The following is a 22893-nucleotide window of genomic DNA, read 5'->3' as shown; positions in this document are numbered from 1 at the left end:
GACTGAGTGGCAAAACATTGAGCAGCCTGGAGCATTGGAGTTTTGGAAGTGCTAGTTGCAAATCACTCAATGGCCCTGCATACCACCTGTTTCTAATTTGCACATAATGCAGGAGGCAGCAGGATGTTGTGTTGTAGAAAACGAGTGCTTCCAAACTCTGACACTTGGAAAAATAAAAACCTGCACAGAAGGTCTTGACAGAAAGTAGCTCATAACATGCCTATGGTGGATTTTTATGAAACAAAAACTTTGCAGATAGAAATAGGATAATTCAAGCTTTCAGTACAGCCACAATGTTGGTGAGTTAACTTTGTTTAATACAATTCAGATAGGACTTTTCTGTTTGGATGTATGAAATTAGTGTTTTGCCACTCAGTAGGCGTGTTCCCACATAACTTCCAGCAACAGTGATGTCACGCGCATACCCTCTATTTCTGCGCAATGCACGATGGGATCTTGGAAACTTGTGGATATATATATATATTTTTTTAATAACGTTGAATACGTTCATAATGTTCTTGTTTTGGTCCATTTCATGTTTCTATGTGTCTTTGTTTTCTGTGTACTGAGGTTTTACCACCCAGGTCACACTGACTTCGTGACAGCTGATTCAGATCTGTTGATGAGCAAGGGTGGTTTAAGGATCTCTGTTAATTAGAGCTGAGGTAGAGGCAGTTCACAGTTCTGAACAGAGCACTCTGAGGCTGCACTTGTTGTGTATTTCGAGGCAAATTAGACTGAAAATGAGAGTGCAAATCCATGTATATTTCTAAGTCTTTCTGGAGAAGAAGTGGTCGAGAAAACTCAGAGAGACAGGCAAAAAGAGGTTCTTCCGTAGGTTTATTTCAAAGATGGGTTCCCAGTGTGGAGCTCCCCCTCAAGCAGCCTGTCGGCCTGCCCAAGTTGCCCATAATGACAGCATCTTACAACAAATATTTATACCCAGTACATGCATGTAATTAAAACAGGGTGTTCACCATTTGCTTGCTGGAGCCTCCTCTCAGACTGCCTAAATAGATAAAATCAACATAGTCCATTGTCTTAAGAAGGCCTTGCATAGTAAGTAGGTTTACCAAACACTGTTAAACAAAAGAGGTGCTATCTCAGCATCTCTCTAGCAGAAGACCAATGAATATCAGCTTGGTCCTTGTTTCTCGCAGACTTACTGTCTCCATAGTATAGAGAGTGACAATATAGGCCTACCAAGAAATATTGGGTTATTAATATTGCCAGATTCACATCACATTCCCCTCTTCGAAACATGAATAACATGTTTCGAAACCAACAAAATAACTGCACAATGATAGATTACAGTTCCACATACATACATTGTGTCACAAGTGATTTACATCATTTCATCCATTTACATCCAATCAGCATTCAGAATTTTCTCTCTCTTAAACTCTCGGTCAAAATGTTAACATAAAATAAAACAAACTTCTCGATTCCAAAACCCAAAGATACTTCTAATAATATTCCCACATTTAATACCAAAATCCAAAGAGAAAATTAAAATCCTTCATCAACACTGACATATCACACATTGGAATGAAACTTTGTTATTAATACATAGGATACACACACTTAAACAAATACAATTGTTGATAAAATAGCCTTCTTTCACTTCCTAATCCTAAAACAATAATTCACAAATCAGTCAACTTGAATTTGTTCTTGGCATGCTTATGTTATGATTTTTACCATAACAATACCAACTGGCTCATCTTGTTTGCCCTGAAATTATGAAAAAAAGCTTTCTTCAGCTTTCTATCCGCCCAAACCCCAATTTTGGATATATGAGATAAAATATCTGTTTGTTACTTTAAAACTCTGTGTCCCAAGATAATAGCCCGCATCCACGCTGTCGTCTTATTTACGCACCAGGCTGCCCGTCAACTAATTATTAGTTGGAATTCCAGAGTTTAATCCATAAGAAACTAATAATCGTCACAATCATGGCAAATATACCTCAGTTGACACATTCGTTCAAATTAGATCATTTAGTTACATAATCAAACATTCCTCTTATGTCAACATCCCCACTAATTAGTCATCATGATAATTTGTTTGGCTAAAATCAACAACACATAAACTTCAACAAATGAAATGTTGAATAAACACACATTTAAACTGATTCACCTTTGAATTCTTCTTCATTATGATGCTTCTGGTATCCTCTGGCAAAAGTCAACGTTTCTCACCTAAGCAGTGGTGTGTAGGCTAGGCCCACTGTGTCTTCTGTAAACTGCAAGCAGGTCCATGGCTGAACCCCTCTTGATACTGCAGCTGTCCATTGTCCTCGAAAAGTTTTACTGTAGTCTGATCTCCTCTCCCCTCTTGCGGTGGACCAGAAATGGTTCGCCGCATCGATTTCCCCCTTTTTCGTCACAGCGGTGTTGCCGTGAGGTATAAACGTGTAGTCATCACAGGAGTTGAACGCTGCGAGGTCGAATCCTTGTAGATGTGTTGAAAAGCAGCTGTTGCTGATCTTCATGTCCCGTCGCTGCGCTGCGGAGGCCTACTGCAGAAGCCGCTCCGTCGCCGCGTCGGTCTCCTCCTTCGCCATCCCTGCTTCCATGGTAGGCCGCGGCGTCCCGCTGACCAGTAGGAAAACAGGTCTCTGGTCCTCGGTCTGCTCCAGTTAGAGATGCACCGATCAGGTTTTTTGGGGCCGATACCGATCACCGATCAGCTGGAATCAATATCTGCCGATACCGATATTACCGATCGATCAAAGCACCGATATTACCACCGATATTACCGATCGATCACAGCGTGAAATCCATAAATTCTTCTATTGTGTCACTGTCGGAGCATTTATATATTTAATGATTCCTCTTACACAACATTGACATTGTATATATTAATTCAATTCAACTTTATATTTTAAGGTCATGATTTGATTCGATTCTCAATATGATATATTATCGTAAATCATTTTAGTCCTAGGAAAATTCCTCCTCAAGAAAAACAAAACAAAAAGGTTTTCTCATAAAGACAGTGGCAATATTGTCTATCCTTCATTATTTTCAAGGTTATTTGGCTATAATGGTTAATAGCAACAATAATAGGCCAAATAGGCCCTTAAGATTTTCTGTACACTATATACATATTTGGGGTCCTTGCTCTTGGCATGAAAATGTTTGAGAACCACTGTTCTTAAACAATATCAGACAACAACATTTCTGTTTGACTGACCTTCCCAGTTTTTTATTTTTATAGACCTGTTTGCTGGAAAAAACAGGATATGGCAACACTTTTTATAGACCTGTTTGCTTGTTTCTGTCGCAGAAACTAAATGGCAACGCGTCATCCTCCTTACATCTAGTGCTAACGGTTAGCACCTGTGGAAATGACTGTTTTAAACTATATAAGGGAACTACAAACGTTATCCTTAGATCGACAACAACTACCTCCAACTGTTGTCCTCCAATGACTTTGGAATTATGTTTTTTGGAATTAAGTTTAACATCAACGTTACAGCCTCTCTCTCTTCTCTCACGTCGCAGAGAGAGAGAGAGAGAGAGAGAGAGAGAGAGAGAGAGAGAGAGAGAGAGAGACGAGCGGAGCCTCGTTAACCCAAAGAGAGAGAGAGAGAGAGAGAGAGAGAGACACGAGCGGAGCCTCGTTAACCCAAAGAGAGAGAGAGAGAGAGAGACACGAGCGGAGCCTCGTTAACCCAACACAGCTGAAAACGCATTCATCTGATCACTCAAATCGTGGATTTTACTTTGAGAAGTCAACACCTACAAAGGTAGAAGTAGGCTACTATTCCAATGGTGTATCCAATATGTTTAAAACAAACAACTTTCATCTCACTCTGTCCCCCTTTCTTCGGTGCATGTCTGTGTGTGGTGTGGGAGGAGGGGGGGGATTAAGTGGCTCACAGACAGAAGTGAACATGGAGCCGCACGCACGCACGCACGCACAAACACACACACACACACACACACACACACACACACACACAAGAGAAGAGAGGAGAACAGAGCTCTCCTTCGTCAGAAGCACGCATGCACAACGCGCACGTGAATCGAACGTCAACGTCCCTTTTGCTTCAATCCCTTGATCGGCTCGCTTTGATCCAATTATGGAAACACCGATCAAAACCGATATGGCCTTGATCGGCCGATCTGATATCGGAACCGATCAATCGGTTCACCTCTAGCTCCAGTCGTCATCTCAGTTGTCGTGGTGGCCCCTCTTTGTATCGATCCAAAAAGAAGTCATCTCAAGGCAAAAAGTGGAAAAAGAAAGAAAAATGCACACAGACTTCGCACTCATGGAACTAAGGGTTTCCTCCTGAGTTCTTCTGCCTGGAGTGGACATCATCCACACCAACACAACTGGAATTTCGGCACCAATATGTTGTGTATTTCGAGGCAAATTAGACTGAAAATGAGAGTGCAAATCCATGTATATTTCTAAGTCTTTCTGGAGAAGAAGTGGTCGAGAAAACTCAGAGAGACAGGCAAAAAGAGGTTCTTCCGTAGGTTTATTTCAAAGATGGGTTCCCAGTGTGGAGCTCCCCCTCAAGCAGCCTGTCGGCCTGCCCAAGTTGCCCATAATGACAGCATCTTACAACAAATATTTATACCCAGTACATGCATGTAATTAAAACAGGGTGTTCACCATTTGCTTGCTGGAGCCTCCTCTCAGACTGCCTAAATAGATAAAATCAACATAGTCCATTGTCTTAAGAAGGCCTTGCATAGTAAGTGAGTTTACCAAACACTGTTAAACAAAAGAGGTGTTATCTGAGCCTCTCTAGCAGAAGACCAATGAATATCAGCTTGGTCCTCGTTTCTCGCAGACTTACTGTCTCCATGGTAGAGTGACAATATAGGCCTACCAAGAAATATTGGATTATTAATATTGCCAGATTCGCATCATATTCCCCTCTTCGAAACATGAATAACATGTTTCGAAACCAACAAAATAACTGCATAATGATAGATTACAGTTCTACATACATTGTCACAAGTGATTTACATCATTTCATCCATTTTACATTTAATCAGCATTCAGAATTTTCTCTCTCTTCTTAAACTCTCGGTCAAAATGTTAACATAAAATAAAACAAACTTCTCGATTCCAAAACCCAAAGATACTTCTAATAATATTCCCACATTTAATACCAAAATCCAAAGAGAAAATTAAAATCCTTCATCAACACTGAAATATCATACATTGGAATGAAACTTTGTTGTTAATACATAGGATACACACACTTAAACAAATACAATTGTTGATAAAATAGCCTTCTTTCACTTCCTAATCCTAAAACAATAATTCACAAATCAGTCAACTTGAATTTGTTCTTGGCATGCTTATGTTATGATTTTTACCATAACAATACCAACTGGCTCATCTTGTTTGCCCTGAAATTATGAAAAAAAGCTTTCTTCAGCTTTCTATCCGCCCAAACCCCAATTTTGGATATTTGAGATAAAATATCTGTTTGTTACTTTAAAACTCTGTGTCCCAAGATAATAGCCCGCATCCACGCTGTCGTCTTATTTACGCACCAGGCTGCCCGTCAACTAATTATTAGTTGGAATTCCAGAGTTTAATCCATAAGAAACTAATAATCGTCACAATCATGGCAAATATACCTCAGTTGACACATTCGTTCAAATTACATCCTTCAGTTACATAATCAAACATTCCTCTTATGTCAACATTCCCACTAATTAGTCATCATGATAATTTGTTTAGCTAAAATCAACAACACATAAACTTCAACAAATGAAATGTTGAATAAACACACATTTAAACTGATTCACCTTTGAATTCTTCTTCATTATGATGCTTCTGGTATCCACTGGCAAAAGTCAACGTTTCTCACCTAGCATTGGTGAGTAGGCCCACTGTGTCCTCTGTAAACTGCAAGCAGGTCCATGGCTGAACCCCTCTTGATACTGCAGCTGTCCATTGTCCTCGAAAAGTTTTACTGTAGTCTGATCTCCTCTCCCCTCTTGCGGTGGACCAGAAATGGTTCGCCGCATCGATTTCCCCCTTTTTCGTCACAGCGGTGTTGCCGTGAGGTATAAACGTGTAGTCATCACAGGAGTTGAACTCTGCGAGGTCGAATCCTCATAGATGAGTAGAAAAGCAGCTGTTGCTGATCTCCATGTCTCGTCGCTGCGTGGAGGCCTACTGCAGAAGCCGCTCCGTCGCCGCGTCGGTCTCCTCCGTCGCCGTCCCTGCTGCCATAGTAGCCCTCGGCGTCCCGCTGACCAGTAGGATGCAGGTCTCCGGTCCTCGGTCTGCTCCAGTCGTCATCACAGTTGCCGTGGTGGCCCCTCTTTGTATCGATCCAAAAAGAAGTCATCTCAAGGCAAAAAAGAGGAAAAAAAGAAAGAAAAATGCACACAGACTCCGCACTCACAGAACTAAGGTTTTCCTCCTGAGTTCTTCATCCACACCAACACAACCGGAATTTCGGCACCAATATGTTGTGTATTTCGAGGCAAATTAGACTGAAAATGAGAGTGCAAATCCATGTATATTTCTAAGTATTTCTGGAGAAGAAGTGGTCGAGAAAACTCAGAGAGACAGGCAAAAAGAGGTTCTTCCGTAGGTTTATTTCAAAGATGGGTTCCCAGTGTGGAGCTCCCCCTCAAGCAGCCTGTCGGCCTGCCCAAGTTGCCCATAATGACAGCATCTTACAACAAATATTTATACCCAGTACATGCATGTAATTAAAACAGGGTGTTCACCATTTGCTTGCTGGAGCCTCCTCTCAGACTGCCTAAATAGATAAAATCAACATAGTCCATTGTCTTAAGAAGGCCTTGCATAGTAAGTAGGTTTACCAAACACTGTTAAACAAAAGAGGTGCTATCTCAGCATCTCTCTAGCAGAAGATCAATGAATATCAGCTTGGTCCTTGTTTCTCGCAGACTTACTGTCTCCATAGTATAGAGAGTGACAATATAGGCCTACCAAGAAATATTGGGTTATTAATATTGCCAGATTCACATCACACTCACACTGGAACGCACTGTGTTCATCAAAGTTCTGTGTTCAGTCAAAGTCTCTTCCAAAAAATAATACATTTCCCACAATGCTTTGCGGACGTGGGCGGTTCCGCTTGAGGAGGAACCAGATATGGTATTTGGCCATGTAGTTCTTTTGGAGTTTTATTATGAATCATTTTATTATTAATCAATTGCATCTGTGTAGGCATCACTGTCACTATGTATGACATGCAAAGAAATATTTGTGATATTCATTGTTATTTTCAAATGTTTTACTGTGAAACACACTTAACTTTAATATATTTATAATATTTTTCGTTCTGAAATGGAGGTTTCATATCACTGCAGTGCAGACAGGCTCTGCTGCTGTGGATTACAAACTACAAGTGAACACAGCTGTGTGGGATTGCATCATGGCCTTTCTGCCCTATTGGTTGGCAGTTGAACCCTGCCCTTCTGTCTCATCAAGTGCAGTCTGCCCTCTACTGCTTGCCTACAACAGTCCCTGTGCGTGTTGTGTGCTTGTGTGCTTGTGCTTAAGCAACCACAGGACTCTCACTAGACTTCAAACCATGTGACTTCCATCCGGAATGCATTGTGCTGTCTCTGCCCCCCGCTCCCCCCACACAACTCTCACTAGACTTTGTGCCTGCAGGTCTGTAGCCAGCCTGAGGCCACACACACACTCTCAAAACAGCAATAAAACATCAGCAGTGCTCTCTCTGCTGATCTTTTTTATTGCTGTTTTGAGAGTCAAGAGAGATATATGATGATTAAGAGTCAAATGAAGATCAAGGAAGAGTTGAGGTTACAGAAGATTTCAAGATGTATTTCCCCAGAGTTGATGTGGCCAATGAGTTCTCATGGCGTTTGATGCATTGGATGGCATGGTGCTAATACATGCCTGTACAACATAAAGAACACCTTGTGTGCATACATATCAACTGGAGGGAAGACATCAAAGTTGAAACACAAACAAGCATTAAAAACTTGTCTAACAAGCACTGAATAATACGATCTGACAGTGTTACACAAAGGTAAAATGAAATTTAAAGAACTAAAACTGTACATAAGAACAGTACTGGTAATAATGGTATTAAGTTGACTAATATTAGTGACTATCTAAAAGCTCACAACATGTTGCGATGTGTTGTGAGCTTGTACAGTAGATTTGCTGTTGTCCAAAAAGTCTCGACCCAAAGGTGGAATAGTTTTTATTTATTGCGACCGAAGGTTGCATATACTCTGAAGAACCGTGTCACTTGAGTGTCCTTCCTTCCTTCCGTATCCTCGTGACCGTCCGTATCCTCTGTGATGTCAGTGTGATGTCAGCGAGTTGTGACATCACTTCCTGTACAGGGCGGCTACACGAAATGTGGATAACACTATATATGGAGATAGTCCAGTCGATCATGTCATATGGGACTACCGTCATAGAAAGTAGCCATTGTTAGGCCGGAGTCATTGGCTGTCTAAACATGGAGATGTGGATAACACTATATATGGAGATAGTCTAGTCCAATATGTCATATGGGACTACCGTCATAGACAGTAGCCATTGTTAATCCGGAGTCAATGGCTGACTGTCTGTACTGGAAGTGATGTCACATGACATACTTTGTATGCCCATATATGAGTCCTAACATGGAGGTGTGGATAACACTATATATGGAGATAGTCTAGTCCAATATGTCATATGGAACTACCGTCATAGACAGTAGCTATTGTTAGGTCGGAGTCAATGGCTGTCTGTCTGTCTGACTCTGTACAGGAAGTGATGTCACATGACATACTTTTTATGCCCATATATGAGTCCTTCTGTACCACATCTCCATGTTTAGGCAAACTCCACACAGAAAGGCTAAGGCCCTATCGCCAACCCAACCTAGGGTGTGAGCGATAGGGCCTTTCTGTGTGGAGTTTGCATGTTCTCCCCGTGTCTCCTAGGGTTGATACCCTCACAAAAACATGAACAAACTCCCCCCAGAATGGCAACAACTAGAATCGTCAGAGAAACGCTGTGGTTGGCCAGATGGTCAAGAATTGGCGCGACCTCGCCCTTTAGGGCGAGGTCATTTGGACCTATACATGGAGAAATGGAGCAAACCTGTTTGGCCTAAACATGGAGATGTGGTACAGAATGACTCATATATGGGCATAAAAAGTATGTCATGTGACATCACTTCCTGTACAGACAGTCAGACAGACAGCCATTGACTCCGGCCTAACAATTGCTACTGTCTATGACGGTAGTCCCATATGACATGACGGACTGGACTATCTCCATATATAGTGTTCTCCACATCTCCATGTTTAGGCCCTATCGCTCACACCCTAGGTGGGGTTGGCGATAGGGCCTTTCTGTGTGGAGTTTGCATGTTCTCCCCGTGTCTGCTAGGGTTGATACCCTCACAAAAACATGAACAAACTCCCCCAGAATGATAACAACTAGAATCGTCAGAGAAACGCTGTGGTTGGCCAGATAGTCAAGAATTGGCGCGACCTCGCCCTTTAGGGCGAGGTCGCATGTCACCCTTTAGGTCGCATTCCACCCTCAGGTGTCTTACTAGTTTTTAGGTTTTGTAAACAATGTGTCAGCTTGGGAGCTTGTGGTTGGCTGTTTTCTTTATTTAACATTTAACATGTTTAAATTCTAAATACCACTAGAAATACTGTTCCTTCGAAACAGTGTGGGCTCGATTCCAACCCAACAAATAGGATACTTTAAGGTACTGTAAGGTACAGTACCCTACAGTATTGTACTGTACCTTACTATACTGTACTGCACCTTACTGTACTGTACTGTACTGTACTGTAACTTACTGTACTTTACTGTACTCTACTGTAACTTACTGTACTTTACTGTACTCTACTGTACCTTACTGTACTGTACTTTACTGTACTCTACTGTACCTTACTGTACTGTACTGTACCTTACTGTACTGTACCTTACTGTACTGTACCTTACTGTACTCTACTGTACCTTACTGTACTATACTGTACTGTACTCTACTATGCCGTACTATAACTTACTGTACTGTACTCTACTGTACCTTACTATACTGTACTTTACTGTACTCTACTGTACCTTACTGTACTCTACTGTACTTTACTGTACTCTACTGTACCTTACTGTACTGTACTGTATTGTACTTTACTGTACTGTACTTTACTGTACACTACTGTATCTTGCTGTACCGTACTGTGCTGTACGTTACTGTACTTTACTGTACTTTACTGTACACTACTGTACTGTACTGTACCTTACAGTACTGTACTTTACTGTACTCTGCTGTACCTTACTGTACTTTACTGTACTCTACTGTAACTTACTGTACCTTACTGTACTGTACTTTACTCTACTCTACTGTACTGTACCTTACTGTACTTTACTGTACTCTACTGTACCTTACTGTACTGTACCTTACTGTACTGTACTTTACTGTACTCTACTGTACCTTACTGTACTATACTGTACTGTACTCTACTGTGCCGTACTGTACCTTACTGTACTGTACTCTACTGTACCTTACTATACTGTACTTTACTGTACTCTACTGTACCTTACTGTACTCTACTGTACTTTACTGTACTCTACTGTACCTTACTGTACTGTATTGTACTTTACTGTACCTTACTGTACTGTACTCTACTGTACCTTTCTGTACTGTACCTTTCTGTACCTTACTGTACTTTACTGTACTCTACTGAACCTTACTGTACTTTTACTGTACTCTACTGAACCTTACTGTACTGTACATATTCTATGTGTTCTAGATCTACATTTTTGATTCTGTGTTTGGGAACCAGCAACTTTCAAATGGACTCCAACTGTAGTGGAGTATATTGAGTGCATATACTGTAGGCTAACAATCCCAGATCACATCTGTCCTCCACTATGTCTATAACCAAGGCGTTCTTCTATGTGGCCACTCCAGACTGAGGAGTGGAGCATGGCTTTTATTGTGTTTGTGGATCTGACTTGGAAATGCATTGGTTTTGATATCTCCCTGACAACCAACAACAACCACTAATATGGCTGACTGTCCCTGCGGGCTCTAGGATATATGGCTATGGGATTTACATCCCATCGCCCGGACTTGATTCTTGATCACAGCTGTGTAATCAGTAGAGTGGAGAGGGACATTTATTTATAGTTTTAACTATAACTATAGTTTTATACATCACACAGCTTAGACATTTGGATCAAATCAGAGAGCAGACCTGTGTGAACGCAATGATATAGATAGCATATCTGAAGTGTGAACACTGCAGCCACAGCGCCTTAACATAAACATGGGTCTATTATCCTTCTCTCCACTCTACTAAACCCATTGGAAATGCATTGGGTGCTTAAAGTTAAACATTTTTATTTTTTTATATTTATACTACAAAACATTTCAAAAAGAAAAATACACGCACACTTGTCCTCAGTAAGCTGAACACATAAAAATTTGAATGGTGTTGAAAGGTGTAAGCGTTTAAGAGATGAAGCGCGCCAAAGTTTTAGGATACTGACTAGTATAGAAATAAATAAATAATGAAGATAACATACGTGTGCTCGCCTTTAGGCGAGCCCACAATAAATAGGCACACAAGATAGTTAAAAGAGCATGGACAATGCTGTTAGTGCGGAGCCTTAAGGGGTGCCTCGAGATAATTTGATAAGATTTGGAATTCATCAATATCACTACATCAATATCACTTAATACTGTATGCTTAGTAAAACAGACCAGATTTGCACTGTACTTGAGATGAGTTCTTTTTTCATCTATGACAACTCTCTTCACCAACAATAGCAGATCTACAAGGTCACAACGCGGTTCCCCCCAGAATAAGCATGCTGGGGTTCAAGTGGTTAAACATCAAGTATAAAGTTATTTTCAGTCAGTTCTAATGGAAACGGATATTTCTCCAATAGGATGTAACATTCTAAACATTAACAGTGTAACTCAGGGGTGCCATGGATGAAAAAGTTATTTACAGGGGTGCCAGTTTGAAAACCCCTGATATAGACTACCATGTCAGCCAGGCTAGTGCACGCACATTTCCATTGTCCACTCACGAGCTTAATCTCACAGACACTGAGTGGTCCTTCTGGTATGTGTGGACATGACAAAAAAGTATAGTAGCCTACTGATCACACTCACAGCTCCTTGTTACACCATTGTGCGGGGAATACACACGTAACTGTAATGGGGCTTTTAAGCCGTGACATCATTTCGTAGTCAGACCTCCAAGCAGATTTATTATCAATATCTGTCCCTCGCTATTTCAACAGATCCGTGACGACTAAAGTACAGTAAAATTCTATCACTTTCCTTTCAACAACAAAGAGAAGAAAAAATAGTAAATAGTAAAAAGATTCACGGGCGCTGGGGCCTTTTGGCCCCAAAAGTTCTCCTCTGCCTACAAAATGATGTCAGACTTAACAGCCCCATAAAATAAAACCCAAAACCGGATAAAACCACGAGGTTGCAACACCCTATACATATTGCTGAAATAGGCTACACAATATTCATCTCTTCAGTACAAAAGGACTCAACATTAGTGGGTTCAACCCATTCAAAGGACGGACACATATTGAAACTACAAATATTGTTCCTCCGAAACAATAGTGAGACCACTATTGTTTCGGAGGAACAATATTTGTTCAAAAACAAAAACAAAAAATAATGTCCATAAAAGTACAAACTGTCAAGATCGCAGGCACTGCTCTCTTTGAGCGTTACTGACGTAAAATGGTAATCAAACTACAATGCAGACAAGCAGTGTTATACATGAACTGAACAATTAAATGCAAATCTAAATGTGTATTAATGTACAGTATGCATGAGTGGTACTGTATGTACTGTATGGCAGCAGCGTGCTCCCTTAAATGCACAAATACATTTTCGTTGTACTGTGAATGTACTGGTATGTGTACTGTTCTTTGAAAATGAGTTGATCGTTGACAAATGAAACTGTGCCTGTGTACCTGTACTGTATTGTTACAATGACAAATAAACTCTAATCTCTTTAATCTCTTTTTTAAAATTAGGCTATATGGTGTGTCATCATCATCACCTTTATTTATAATCGAAGTACAGTTGAGGGCAAGCCCTCATTTTCAATGTATGTGCAGGGTGCATGGATGGAAAGTAGGCAAAGTTAACAAAAAGGGCACATTGAATCGCGTATCTCCCCAAAGTTTTGAGGAGATACCGACCTATAAATAATGAAGATAACATACGTCTGCTCGCCTTCAGCGAGCCCGCAATTAACCCTATACCTTAAGAACAATTTGCACAGAGGAAAGGTTTTGCTTAAGTAAAAGTATCACTAGGCCTACTGCAATGAAGAAATGAAATATAATAAAAAGTCTGGTAATTAAAATGTGAAAAGGGCCGTTACTGTTCCTTGTACAGTTATGGACATCAGCCCGTACACATTGGCGCAATTGGATATTAAAAAAAAAAAAAAAAAAGTTTAGGCCTAGGCCGACTAACATTTTTAGGCCTACTTTTAATTAAAATAATAATAAAATAAACAACATGTAATGTTTGATACTGATCACAACATAAGCTCTTATTGTGAAGTTTGAGATACACGTTATGAGACACTTTATTGTGACAAGCACTAGACCGGAAGTTAGTTGATCCCCGGTACTCCTAGAGGACGTTGAATAAACAAGAGCTCCCGCGTTAAGCTGAAAGTTATATCTTGTACCTGTGTCTATTATTATATAGTTGGCTATAGTACACGTTGTATATAGACCATCACAACACAACACACAGTTATGGATGCAGTGCCGGACTGCATTCCAGTACTGGTTGAGGGTTCTTGTCCCTCGGCGGTAGGCCTACTGGCGTCGGAGCATCTGAAGCCTGTTGGAGAAAATAATTAGTTCATTAACATCATTAATACATGAACGGGTGAACACATTTTGGTGTGCACAATAAGTGCACTGTAGTCCACTGTATTTCAGCTTCATGTGGTCACACTCCCCTGCTCCGCTGTGGGAGCTCCTCTAATGACCAAGCCTCCACCTGCTCCTTGGACCCCCAGGCCCTCAGCCTTTTATTATTACATTTTCCTTAGTATGAATAAACTCTCGAACCTCTTCTCCAACCTGCGCCACTTCAGTCACTGGGGGGGTTGGTGGCCGATCCCCGCGCTCAGCCTGGGCGCACACCGTCTCCACCAGCCTCTGTTCGCCCTTGATTTGTGGGATGAACACCCAGATGGAGGGGTGGCGCCTGCCTACACGGGCATTCCATCTGTGATGGAAACCTGAAATCATCATAGATTTATTACAACTATAGGATACATGCAGGACACATGGCACATGGCCCGCATTAACGTTTCATTCACATGTTGCTTAGAGATATTGAAGCAAATACAACAGATTTGGAACGAAAAAATATTATTAATAATAATAGTAGTAGTAGTAGTAGAGATGCAACGTTCGCGAACAAATATTTTGAACGGCTCTTTGAAGTGAACGATGGGATCCGGTTTGCGGAGTAGGGAGCCGTTCATTTGGCTGAATTGGCTCGCGGCGCGGCAATGTGCAGCTATCTAGGAAGCAAATTAAGACACTACAGTTTGATTTGATCATACCTTAGACAATTATTAAGCGATTTCTATAATTAAAACGTCTCCATATTGCTTGGGAAGTCCACTTCCATGAAATATATTATGTCCCTGTAAATATTTAAATGTTTGCTATTTTAACTTTTTCCCTGCCAGATGTTGTTATTTATTATTGGGTTTTGTGCCAGCAAAAGCACCTTACCTTTGCGATGATATAGACAAAGGTGTATTCATTTTTTTTTTGAAATTTTCTCTTAAAGAGGTGTGCCGTGGCTCTACCAGCAGTAGGGGGCAGCCTCATGCAAGAATTAATGTGAAAATGGTCTCAGATCGACTCTTGCTTGTCAAGGCTGTTCAAGGCTGATGAGTCGCTACAGAGCAATAGATCCAGAGAAAAACACATGGAAGAGTGTTGTGACTCCATTGATGTTAACGTCCAGTTGGATTTTAAGAGTACTTTTATGGGAGCTGTTTCAACGGTAGACACCCGCGCGACCCCTCATCAGGTTACAGACATCAAACCAAGGTACAAAAGAACGAGCCAAAGAACGTACAATTGGCATTCCGCCGCCGTAAAAAATGGGGCGAACGTGAACGTTCAAAGCGTTGATAGAGTTAAAATAGCCGATGTACAAGCTCACATTGTGCCAGGCCTAGCCAGTTGGTAAATCCTGGTTATATACGCCGCTATGGAGGAGCGAGTTCATTGTTGCCTGCTTGGTTTTTTTAAGGTGTTGCATGGATAACATTAGTCAAGGTAGCTTAATTTACACACACATGTTTTATAAAAAGGGTAAATACAAAATTGTGATCTCAAATGTCAGCAGAGGAATGTGGTGCCAGACCGTGCCACCTTGTGGATTCATGTTTCAACGAAAATATTTTAAATATGCAATGAGCCAAAAGAGCCAAATGAGCCAGTCTTTTGAACGGCTCTTTGAAGTGACTTCAAAGAGCCATAAATTGCATCTCTAAGTAGTAGTAGTAGTAGTAAAGTAAATACATGCAAGTTCTTACCCTCCACTGCATTGTTGCTGCGGTTTGTCATTACGACGGTGATGAACACACCAGACTGCTGGTGGGAACAGGGCATGTTCCCCCACATAGGTGTCCTCCATGTAGGTGATGAAGTCACCTATAGGTGTCCTCCATGTAGGTGATGAAGTCACCTATAGGTGTCCTCCATGTAGGTAATGAAGTCACCTAAAGGTGTCCTCCATGTAGGTGATGAAGTCACCTAAAGGTGTCCTCCATCTAGGTGATGAAGTCACCTAAAGGTGTCCTCCATGTAGGTGATGAAGTCACCTATAGGTGTCCTCCATGTAGGTGATGAAGTCACCTATCGCGGGGTACCGGCGGAGCTGGCGGCGGGTCTCTCTGCTGGCGCAAAAGGTCCGGAAATTCTGCTTCAGGATAGGCAGAGGCAGGTAGCCAGGTAGCCAGTGGCCATGGCCTTCCAGAACCATCCTCACAGGTGCCTGTCCTGCCTGTATGGACCTGTATAGAGGAAAAGTTGAGTGAAGTAAAAGTTACTTATACTACTTAAACTTATACTACTACTTACTTGTTACTTAAAGCTTATTTTATTTGTATTTATTTTTTATTTTACTGTATAGTAAAGTCTATGATAGAGTCTATGGCATGTTCTGTGTGTCAAATTTTATGCTACTATCATAAAGTGCACGATTTGTGCACGAAACCCTCGGATCATTACTTATTTCCCATCAATACAAAGTTATTCTGAGAGATCACCTTTATCTTTTTGTAGGTGACGCCTCCATTGGCGGGCATGGAGTATAATTGTATGTCGCCGCCACAGCTCTTTGTCACACCTGATGGCGTGGGCAACCATTCGGAGGCTCAGTGCCTGAGCATGTTCCAACTGGGAGTTTGGGAAAAGTAGTTAGAGATGTATCGATACCATTTTTGGCTATTGGGCCATCGCAGATTTGTCTTGGGAAACCAATGTGTGCCAAATGTTATGCTACTATCATAAAGTGCACGATTTGTGCACGAAACCCTCAGACAATATCTTATTTCCCATAACTACAGTATACGCATTACGTTGGTATGTGACGTCTCCATTGGCCTCCGTGGTGATCATCTCGAGGTTGCCGCCACAGCCCCGCTGATCGCTGGGCTTCAACTCCGTCACACCTGATGGCGTGGGAAACCATTCTGAGGAGCAGCGCCCGAGCATGTTCCAACTGGACTGGCCAAACTGTCAAATATGAATTAAGCAAGAGGCAAACATTGTGAAAATGGCAGATCTACATGCTTACAACGCCTCGCAACAATATTTATCTGCGGAAACCGAGTCACATTAAATGTAATACCTACGATTCCTGGCAGGGTGGGGTCCCCAGTTCAAATATGTTTATTTTGGGGGTCACGGCCTAAAAAGGTTTGAGAACCCCTGGTATAGAGCATTAACAAATTCATCCACCAGGGGCATTGACAACTCATTCTTATGACTCCCTATCTCACCAAGCTTTATAAACTATATGTTTTTTAAAGAGAAAACAATTAAAAAATAAAAATAAGCGAATATTCGACTTTGGGGAACAACGTCGAATAGTGACTTTGATATTCGAATATTCGAATATTTGGTGAATGCCCTAAATTATGCCATTTTCAGAGTGTACCAATGGGTCCAGTGCAGGTTCCCACTAGCCTGACACTCAGCCTGAATTGACATTTCGTTTCACTCCATTATTCAGTCTGAACTTGCTCTCGTCCAAGGCAATTTCTGGGATGGGCGTTGCCAAAGAGGCAGTCTTCTGCGATTGGTTCACCGTCTGACCATCACAACAGTAGCAAAGCAGATGACGTAGTGTTGTTATGTGGCTGGCTAGTGGCTAGCATGTTGCTTGCTAGTGCTACTTGGCTTGCTAACTAATGAAACAGGCAGAATAGGAGCACTACGAACTAGGAATCAAACACAACATAACATGCCTGCTACTGGTGTTTCATAGCAAGATCGATACGATCGCATATAAGCCTACTGCGACGGGCGATGCGATGAGCGGTACGGTCCGGCGGCGGCGCTTGTTTACTTGGAAACGCACATGAGTTCAGGGAAAACCCCACCCACGCTGCTCACAAGACGCTGATTTACGACGCTGATTCGCCGTACGGATTTTCGAACGAGGAAAGCCTCTTCAATGAGAGCTCTTCTAGACCCCTGAATCGCCAAAACAAAATTGTAAAGGGGTGTGGCTAGCGATTAAGGATCTGGAACTAGGCTAGGGTTCCCACACATTTTCAATGAATTTCCAAAACCTTTCCAGAATATTTAACCCAATTTTCAGGATTATATAACAATCATTCAGCGCAATTTTCATTCAGTGCAAACGAGTCTCTTACTCCTGTGTGCAATGCCCAGAGAGAGGTAAGGTAGCAAACATAAAGCATATAATCTTGCAGATCTGCAAGCACTTTGTGAGCTTGTAGATCTGTTTTTTTTGTCACATTAGTCTGCAATCATGCAGCCCGTTGTGAAAAACAACTAATATGACATATTTTCATGTTATGTTATATGTGATTTATAAAATGCTTTATCAACAAAAGGAATAACTAAAAATAATGCATAGTCACATTCTCCAGGACACTTGATCAATTCTCCTTTTCCAGTACTAGGAATTTCATGACCGTACTAGGAATTATGGGGTCCTTGAGTTTGAGAACCACTGATATGATCAAGGAACCAGTAAGACTCCCTAATCACATAGGGCAAAAATTTGTTTTTCCAAAATCTTCCTGATCCATGTTGATGACATGAGTGTAGACATGCTGTGTAGTGATTTTCGTGATTTTAGGGCAAAATCTGTAGGAGCAGTGTCCAAAAATGTGTTTTTAAAAATCTGCCTGAAGGTGGCGCTGTATGGGACAGATTCATGTTGATGGGATGAGTGTAGACATACTGTGTAGCGATTTGCGTGATTTTAGGGCAAAAACTGTAGGAGCAGTGTCCAAAAATGTGTTAGGTGTGAAGGTGGCGCTAGAAGAGGGCCATGTGAGAAATGAGGGGTGGGGTCTCCGTGTTGCCTTGGTGGACGAATAGGTACCGGGCCCGGCTCTCCCGGACGCTCCTAGCCCGAGTTACGGCATTTTATGTGAGCTGCAGTGGAGGGGGTCCTCCACTGGGGGCGCCACCACTTTTGCATCCGTTCTGGAGCACCAGGAGTGGGTGGTCCCCAGGAATTCCCCGTGAGCAGCCCCGTTGGGGTGGTCATTTGGTCATTTTTGCACATTTGGTCATTTTTTACACCTGGGGGTCCCCCAGGGACCTGGGGATCCCTGAAGCTCCGGGGGTCCTTGGAGGTTATAGTTTGGCAGGTAAGGAGTGTGTGTGCAAAATTTGGCATGGATGCGGGCAACGGTTGTGGAGATATGAGCAGGGCAAAAGTGTGACGTGTGACGTGTGACGGACGGAGAGACAGACAGACAGACAGCCGGTGGAGGTTTCTGTAGTAAATGCGACCTACGGTCGCAATAAAGTAAACATCCATTAACTAGAAGCACTGCTCTTCCGAGCACAGGTCTCCGCCAGGTCAGGTAGGTTATTGTGGCCTCCTGGTGGCACTATAATAGGCCAATGTGAAAAGGGTGCCATGTCATCTGCGGCTTGTCATGATTTAAGGCATTTTGTTTAAAAAGATTCATAATAGCAATAATGTCACATGCACGCTGCTCTGAAATGTGTTCACTTGGACCGCGCAGAGGTGCCAAAAGTCGGGGGGACGAAGATTTACAATTTACTTTTAGCCGGGGAGCCACTGGGCCAAAATGAGAGAGGACCTGTGATGTCATGACATACTCCAAATTTTAGTTTTTCCTATTAATTTGGTCAATAAGGTACACAGAATGAGAGGACTGCTCTGCAGGAAATCCTGCGAAAAAAAGTTTCCCATTGACTTCACTATACTGGAAAAAGACACACCAAAAAAAGTAGCATGTGAGGGGTCAAACTAAGGGTTCTTCATGATTCTGAATCCATTGCAAGCATTTGTTTTGCATGAAAAACATTCCTTGGGCTAGATTTCAGCCTCTCAAACCTGTGAAAAGTGATGAGTCATCAAGTGATGAGTCATCACTTTTCACCGTTATTTTGGTCCGTTTTCTAGCCCAAGGAATGTTTTTCATGCAAAACAAATGCTTGCAATGGATTCAGAATCATCAAGAATCCCTAGTTTGACCCCTCACATGCTACTTAAAGCATATTTTTTTGGGTGTGTTTCTTTCCTTTATATTGAAGTCGATGGAGTGAATATACAAATGGCCATAACTTTTTTTCGCAGGATTTCCGGCAGAGCAGGCCTCTCATTCTGTGGACCTTGATGACCAAATTAATAGAAAAAACAAAAATTAAAAGTATGTCATGACATCACAGGTAACATCCTATTCTTTGAGCTTTTGGGCCTGTGGCTCCCCGGCTATTTACAAACATACTTTTTCCACCGCTGGTGTGAAGGACAGTGGTTCTTAAAGAGGGGTCCGGGGACCCCCAGGGGTCCTTGATGGAGTTCCTGGGGGTCCCATAGGCGGACTTTGCCATTTGCCCTAGTGGGGGCAGTCTTGAGCAACATGTCAATTGTCAACCCCTCAGCACAACATTATTTGGAAGCACACCACAGCTCTCAGCCCAACGATGACTGCACGTCTTAATCATAGTATTCATATGATATTGGCGAACACAGCACAAGGCATAGAAAAGAAAGATCTCACAACAACATATGGCTGCTCATCCAGACCATGATGTTTACTGTAACAAATAAAACAAATCCAATTTACTGTGCCAGACTCTGCCACCATTATTCCATATACAATAATACAGCGATCCAACACAGTTATAGACCACTATCTGGCAGGCACACAGCCTACATACACATACAGTATTATTAACATGAGCACACAACTGTCTGAAGCACAGCCTATATATATCAGTACTCACTGAGTGAACCAAATTATGCACAGAGCGCAGCCGTGCACGCACGCACGCACACGCCCACACACACACACACACACAGTACAGTAAACAGTATACAGCCGGCTGTAAGTCATATTGAATCATTGTCTCACCTAGTGTAGAATTAAACGCCTGTTCTTGCGTCCTGCATGTATATCCACAATCTTCTCAGGCGACAACTTTGCTGTTAAGTCATCCTCAATGTTCAGAATGGCAAGTGTTGTTGAGCGCAGCCAACATGGAATCCTCCTCATGGCAGAGAAACTCCTCTCTGTGGTAGCAGATCCAATTGGCAGAGTCAGTGCCAACTGTAGCATCTTGAACAGATTGGGATAGCTGTCCTTTTTAACTGTCTTTTTAAGATGGTCAAGGTCAAGTGAAACTGTTGATGAGGCAGCCGAGGCTTTCACCAGATCCATCTCTGCTCCAAGCAGGACAGGATGGATTTTCAGTGGCTGTGCATATCTTTCTAGGAGAGGTTCGACTCTGTTCTTGTCACATTTAAACACTGCTGCACATGTCTGTGCAAGTTCTATTGACTCCCCCGTGAACCGCCTGTCTAGTTCGGCGATCAGAGAATCCAATACGGGCAGATAAAGGTGTTGGCGAAATGTGTCACTCTTTGTCACGCTCTGACTCACTTCTGTGACTGTCTCACTTTCATCATCCATTTGGCGTTGGCCCAAAGTAGACGTTATCAGGAAACCCGACAGCGAGGAGCAGGGGCGTCACACCAAATTCTGGGCCCTGGGTACAAGGTGTCACTGCGGGCCCCCCATGAATGTTAACTATTGAAAAATAGCAGATATACAAGCTCACAGCGCGGCACCGAGTGCCGCGCTGTGAGCTTGTAGATCTGCTATTTTTGAGAAAATGTGTGCAAGAAACCTATGTCAAGGACCCCCAAGATGATATGTATTTGGCCACGGACCCCGATCTCAAAATATTTAGTTCCAGGGACCCCCAGAAGCAAAATTTGAGTTCGAAATGTTCGCTTAAAAATACATATATTCAAAGATTTTCAAAAAATTTCACAACTTTTCAAAAATAACAGATCTACAAGCTCGCAGCGCGGCACTCGGTGCCGCGTTGTGAGCTTGTACATCTGCTATTTTTCAATAGCTAAAGTTACTAGGGCCCCTCCACCTTGGGCCCCGGTAACTCAGTCCCACTTTCCTACCCCTTGTGACGCCCCTGGGGAGGAGGGGGGTGGAGTCACTGGAGTGGTCTGCAGTTGGGCCAGGGGCAGGGGCTGCTGCTGCTTCAGCATCCTCCTCAGTTACAGTCACCGCCGCCACGTCTTTCACCTTGTCCTCGCTGAACCTTTTCTCTGATTCCCACACCGTGCTCCACGTGTCAGTGTTTGCCTGCCTCAGAGATTTGAAGTGAGCTTTTAGATTTTCTGCAGCCTGGCAGAGCGTGGAGTTGCTGGACTGCAGGGCCTTGTGTGTAACGTGGATCACACGCAGCATATCCTCAGATAAAACCAGACATGCAATGAATGACATTCTTGTCATGTGTTCATTTAGGCCAGTGGCATCAACAGCCCATCTCCCTCCCTCATCACTAATGTCTTTTAGGCACCCAGTGATAGCAGAGTAGTGGGTTTTAACTGCATGCACGGCCCTCCACTTACATGCCCATCTCGTCTCACTGGGCTGTACGATTTCCTTTTTTTCCATGTGCAGTGATTTCTGGACTTCAATACATTTATGGTGATTTGACGGTTGTGCAAATACAGAGAACAGTTTATCAATAACGTTCAGGAATGTTTTCACGCTGCGATTGACAGTGCAACACTCTACAAGCACCAGATTTAGTTTGTGTGCCAAGCAGTGAATATAAGCTGCGTAGGGATAGGTCTCTTTGATGCGCTGCTGTACTCCTGACAGGTGCCCCGACATTACAGAGGCACCATCGTAACTCTGTGCAACAATTGGGATGTTTTTGAGACCACCCATCTCCAGTCCTGTGTTTATAGCGTCCACGATCCCAGCCGCATCACGAGATGCTGAACAGTCAAGGAAACACAGAAAACGCTACTTGATTTCAAGCTTCTCTGTATATCTTAAATCGACAACTGTTCCGTTTTGGAGGACCTGGCCTCGTCTGCCATAATAGAAAATAATAATAATATGTATCCTGCACAGTTTTTGCAATGTCTGCATAAACCAAATTAGCACATATTTCAATTATTTCAATTTTGGACTTGTATAAATAAATAATTTTACTGCATGCTTTCAAAATCAGAATCATATTTAGAATACCAGCTGCAAAACTCACGAAAATTGCCCTGTGAGTCTGACTCTTTCCCCTCCCTGTGTCCACGGAAAGGCAATCCAAGTTTAGACAACAGACAACAGACAT

General features: G+C 42.3%; 1 protein-coding gene across 1 annotated transcript in view; it reads right to left on the bottom strand.

Moving 5' to 3' along the window:
* Nucleotides 1-21998, bottom strand: part of LOC308290142 (uncharacterized protein) — a gene marked incomplete at its 5' end in the record, with an annotated part of 66950 nt that extends 44952 nt beyond the window's left edge. The window contains 6 exons of the mRNA XM_080731917.1: nucleotides 2523-2632; nucleotides 6161-6334; nucleotides 14095-14242; nucleotides 15912-16055; nucleotides 16616-16779; nucleotides 21810-21998. Coding sequence (XP_080588043.1) covers nucleotides 2523-2632; nucleotides 6161-6334; nucleotides 14095-14242; nucleotides 15912-16055; nucleotides 16616-16779; nucleotides 21810-21998 — 929 coding nt within the window. The remainder of the gene's footprint in view (nucleotides 1-2522; nucleotides 2633-6160; nucleotides 6335-14094; nucleotides 14243-15911; nucleotides 16056-16615; nucleotides 16780-21809) is intronic.
* Between the last annotated feature and the right edge of the window lie 895 nt (nucleotides 21999-22893).

This window comes from Nannobrachium achirus (assembly GCF_963921795.1).
Source record: "Nannobrachium achirus genome assembly, chromosome: 1".
Taxonomy (NCBI): Eukaryota; Metazoa; Chordata; class Actinopteri; order Myctophiformes; family Myctophidae; genus Nannobrachium; species Nannobrachium achirus.
The sequence above is the reverse complement of the archived record's forward strand: the minus strand, read 5'-3'. Positions and strand labels throughout refer to the sequence as shown.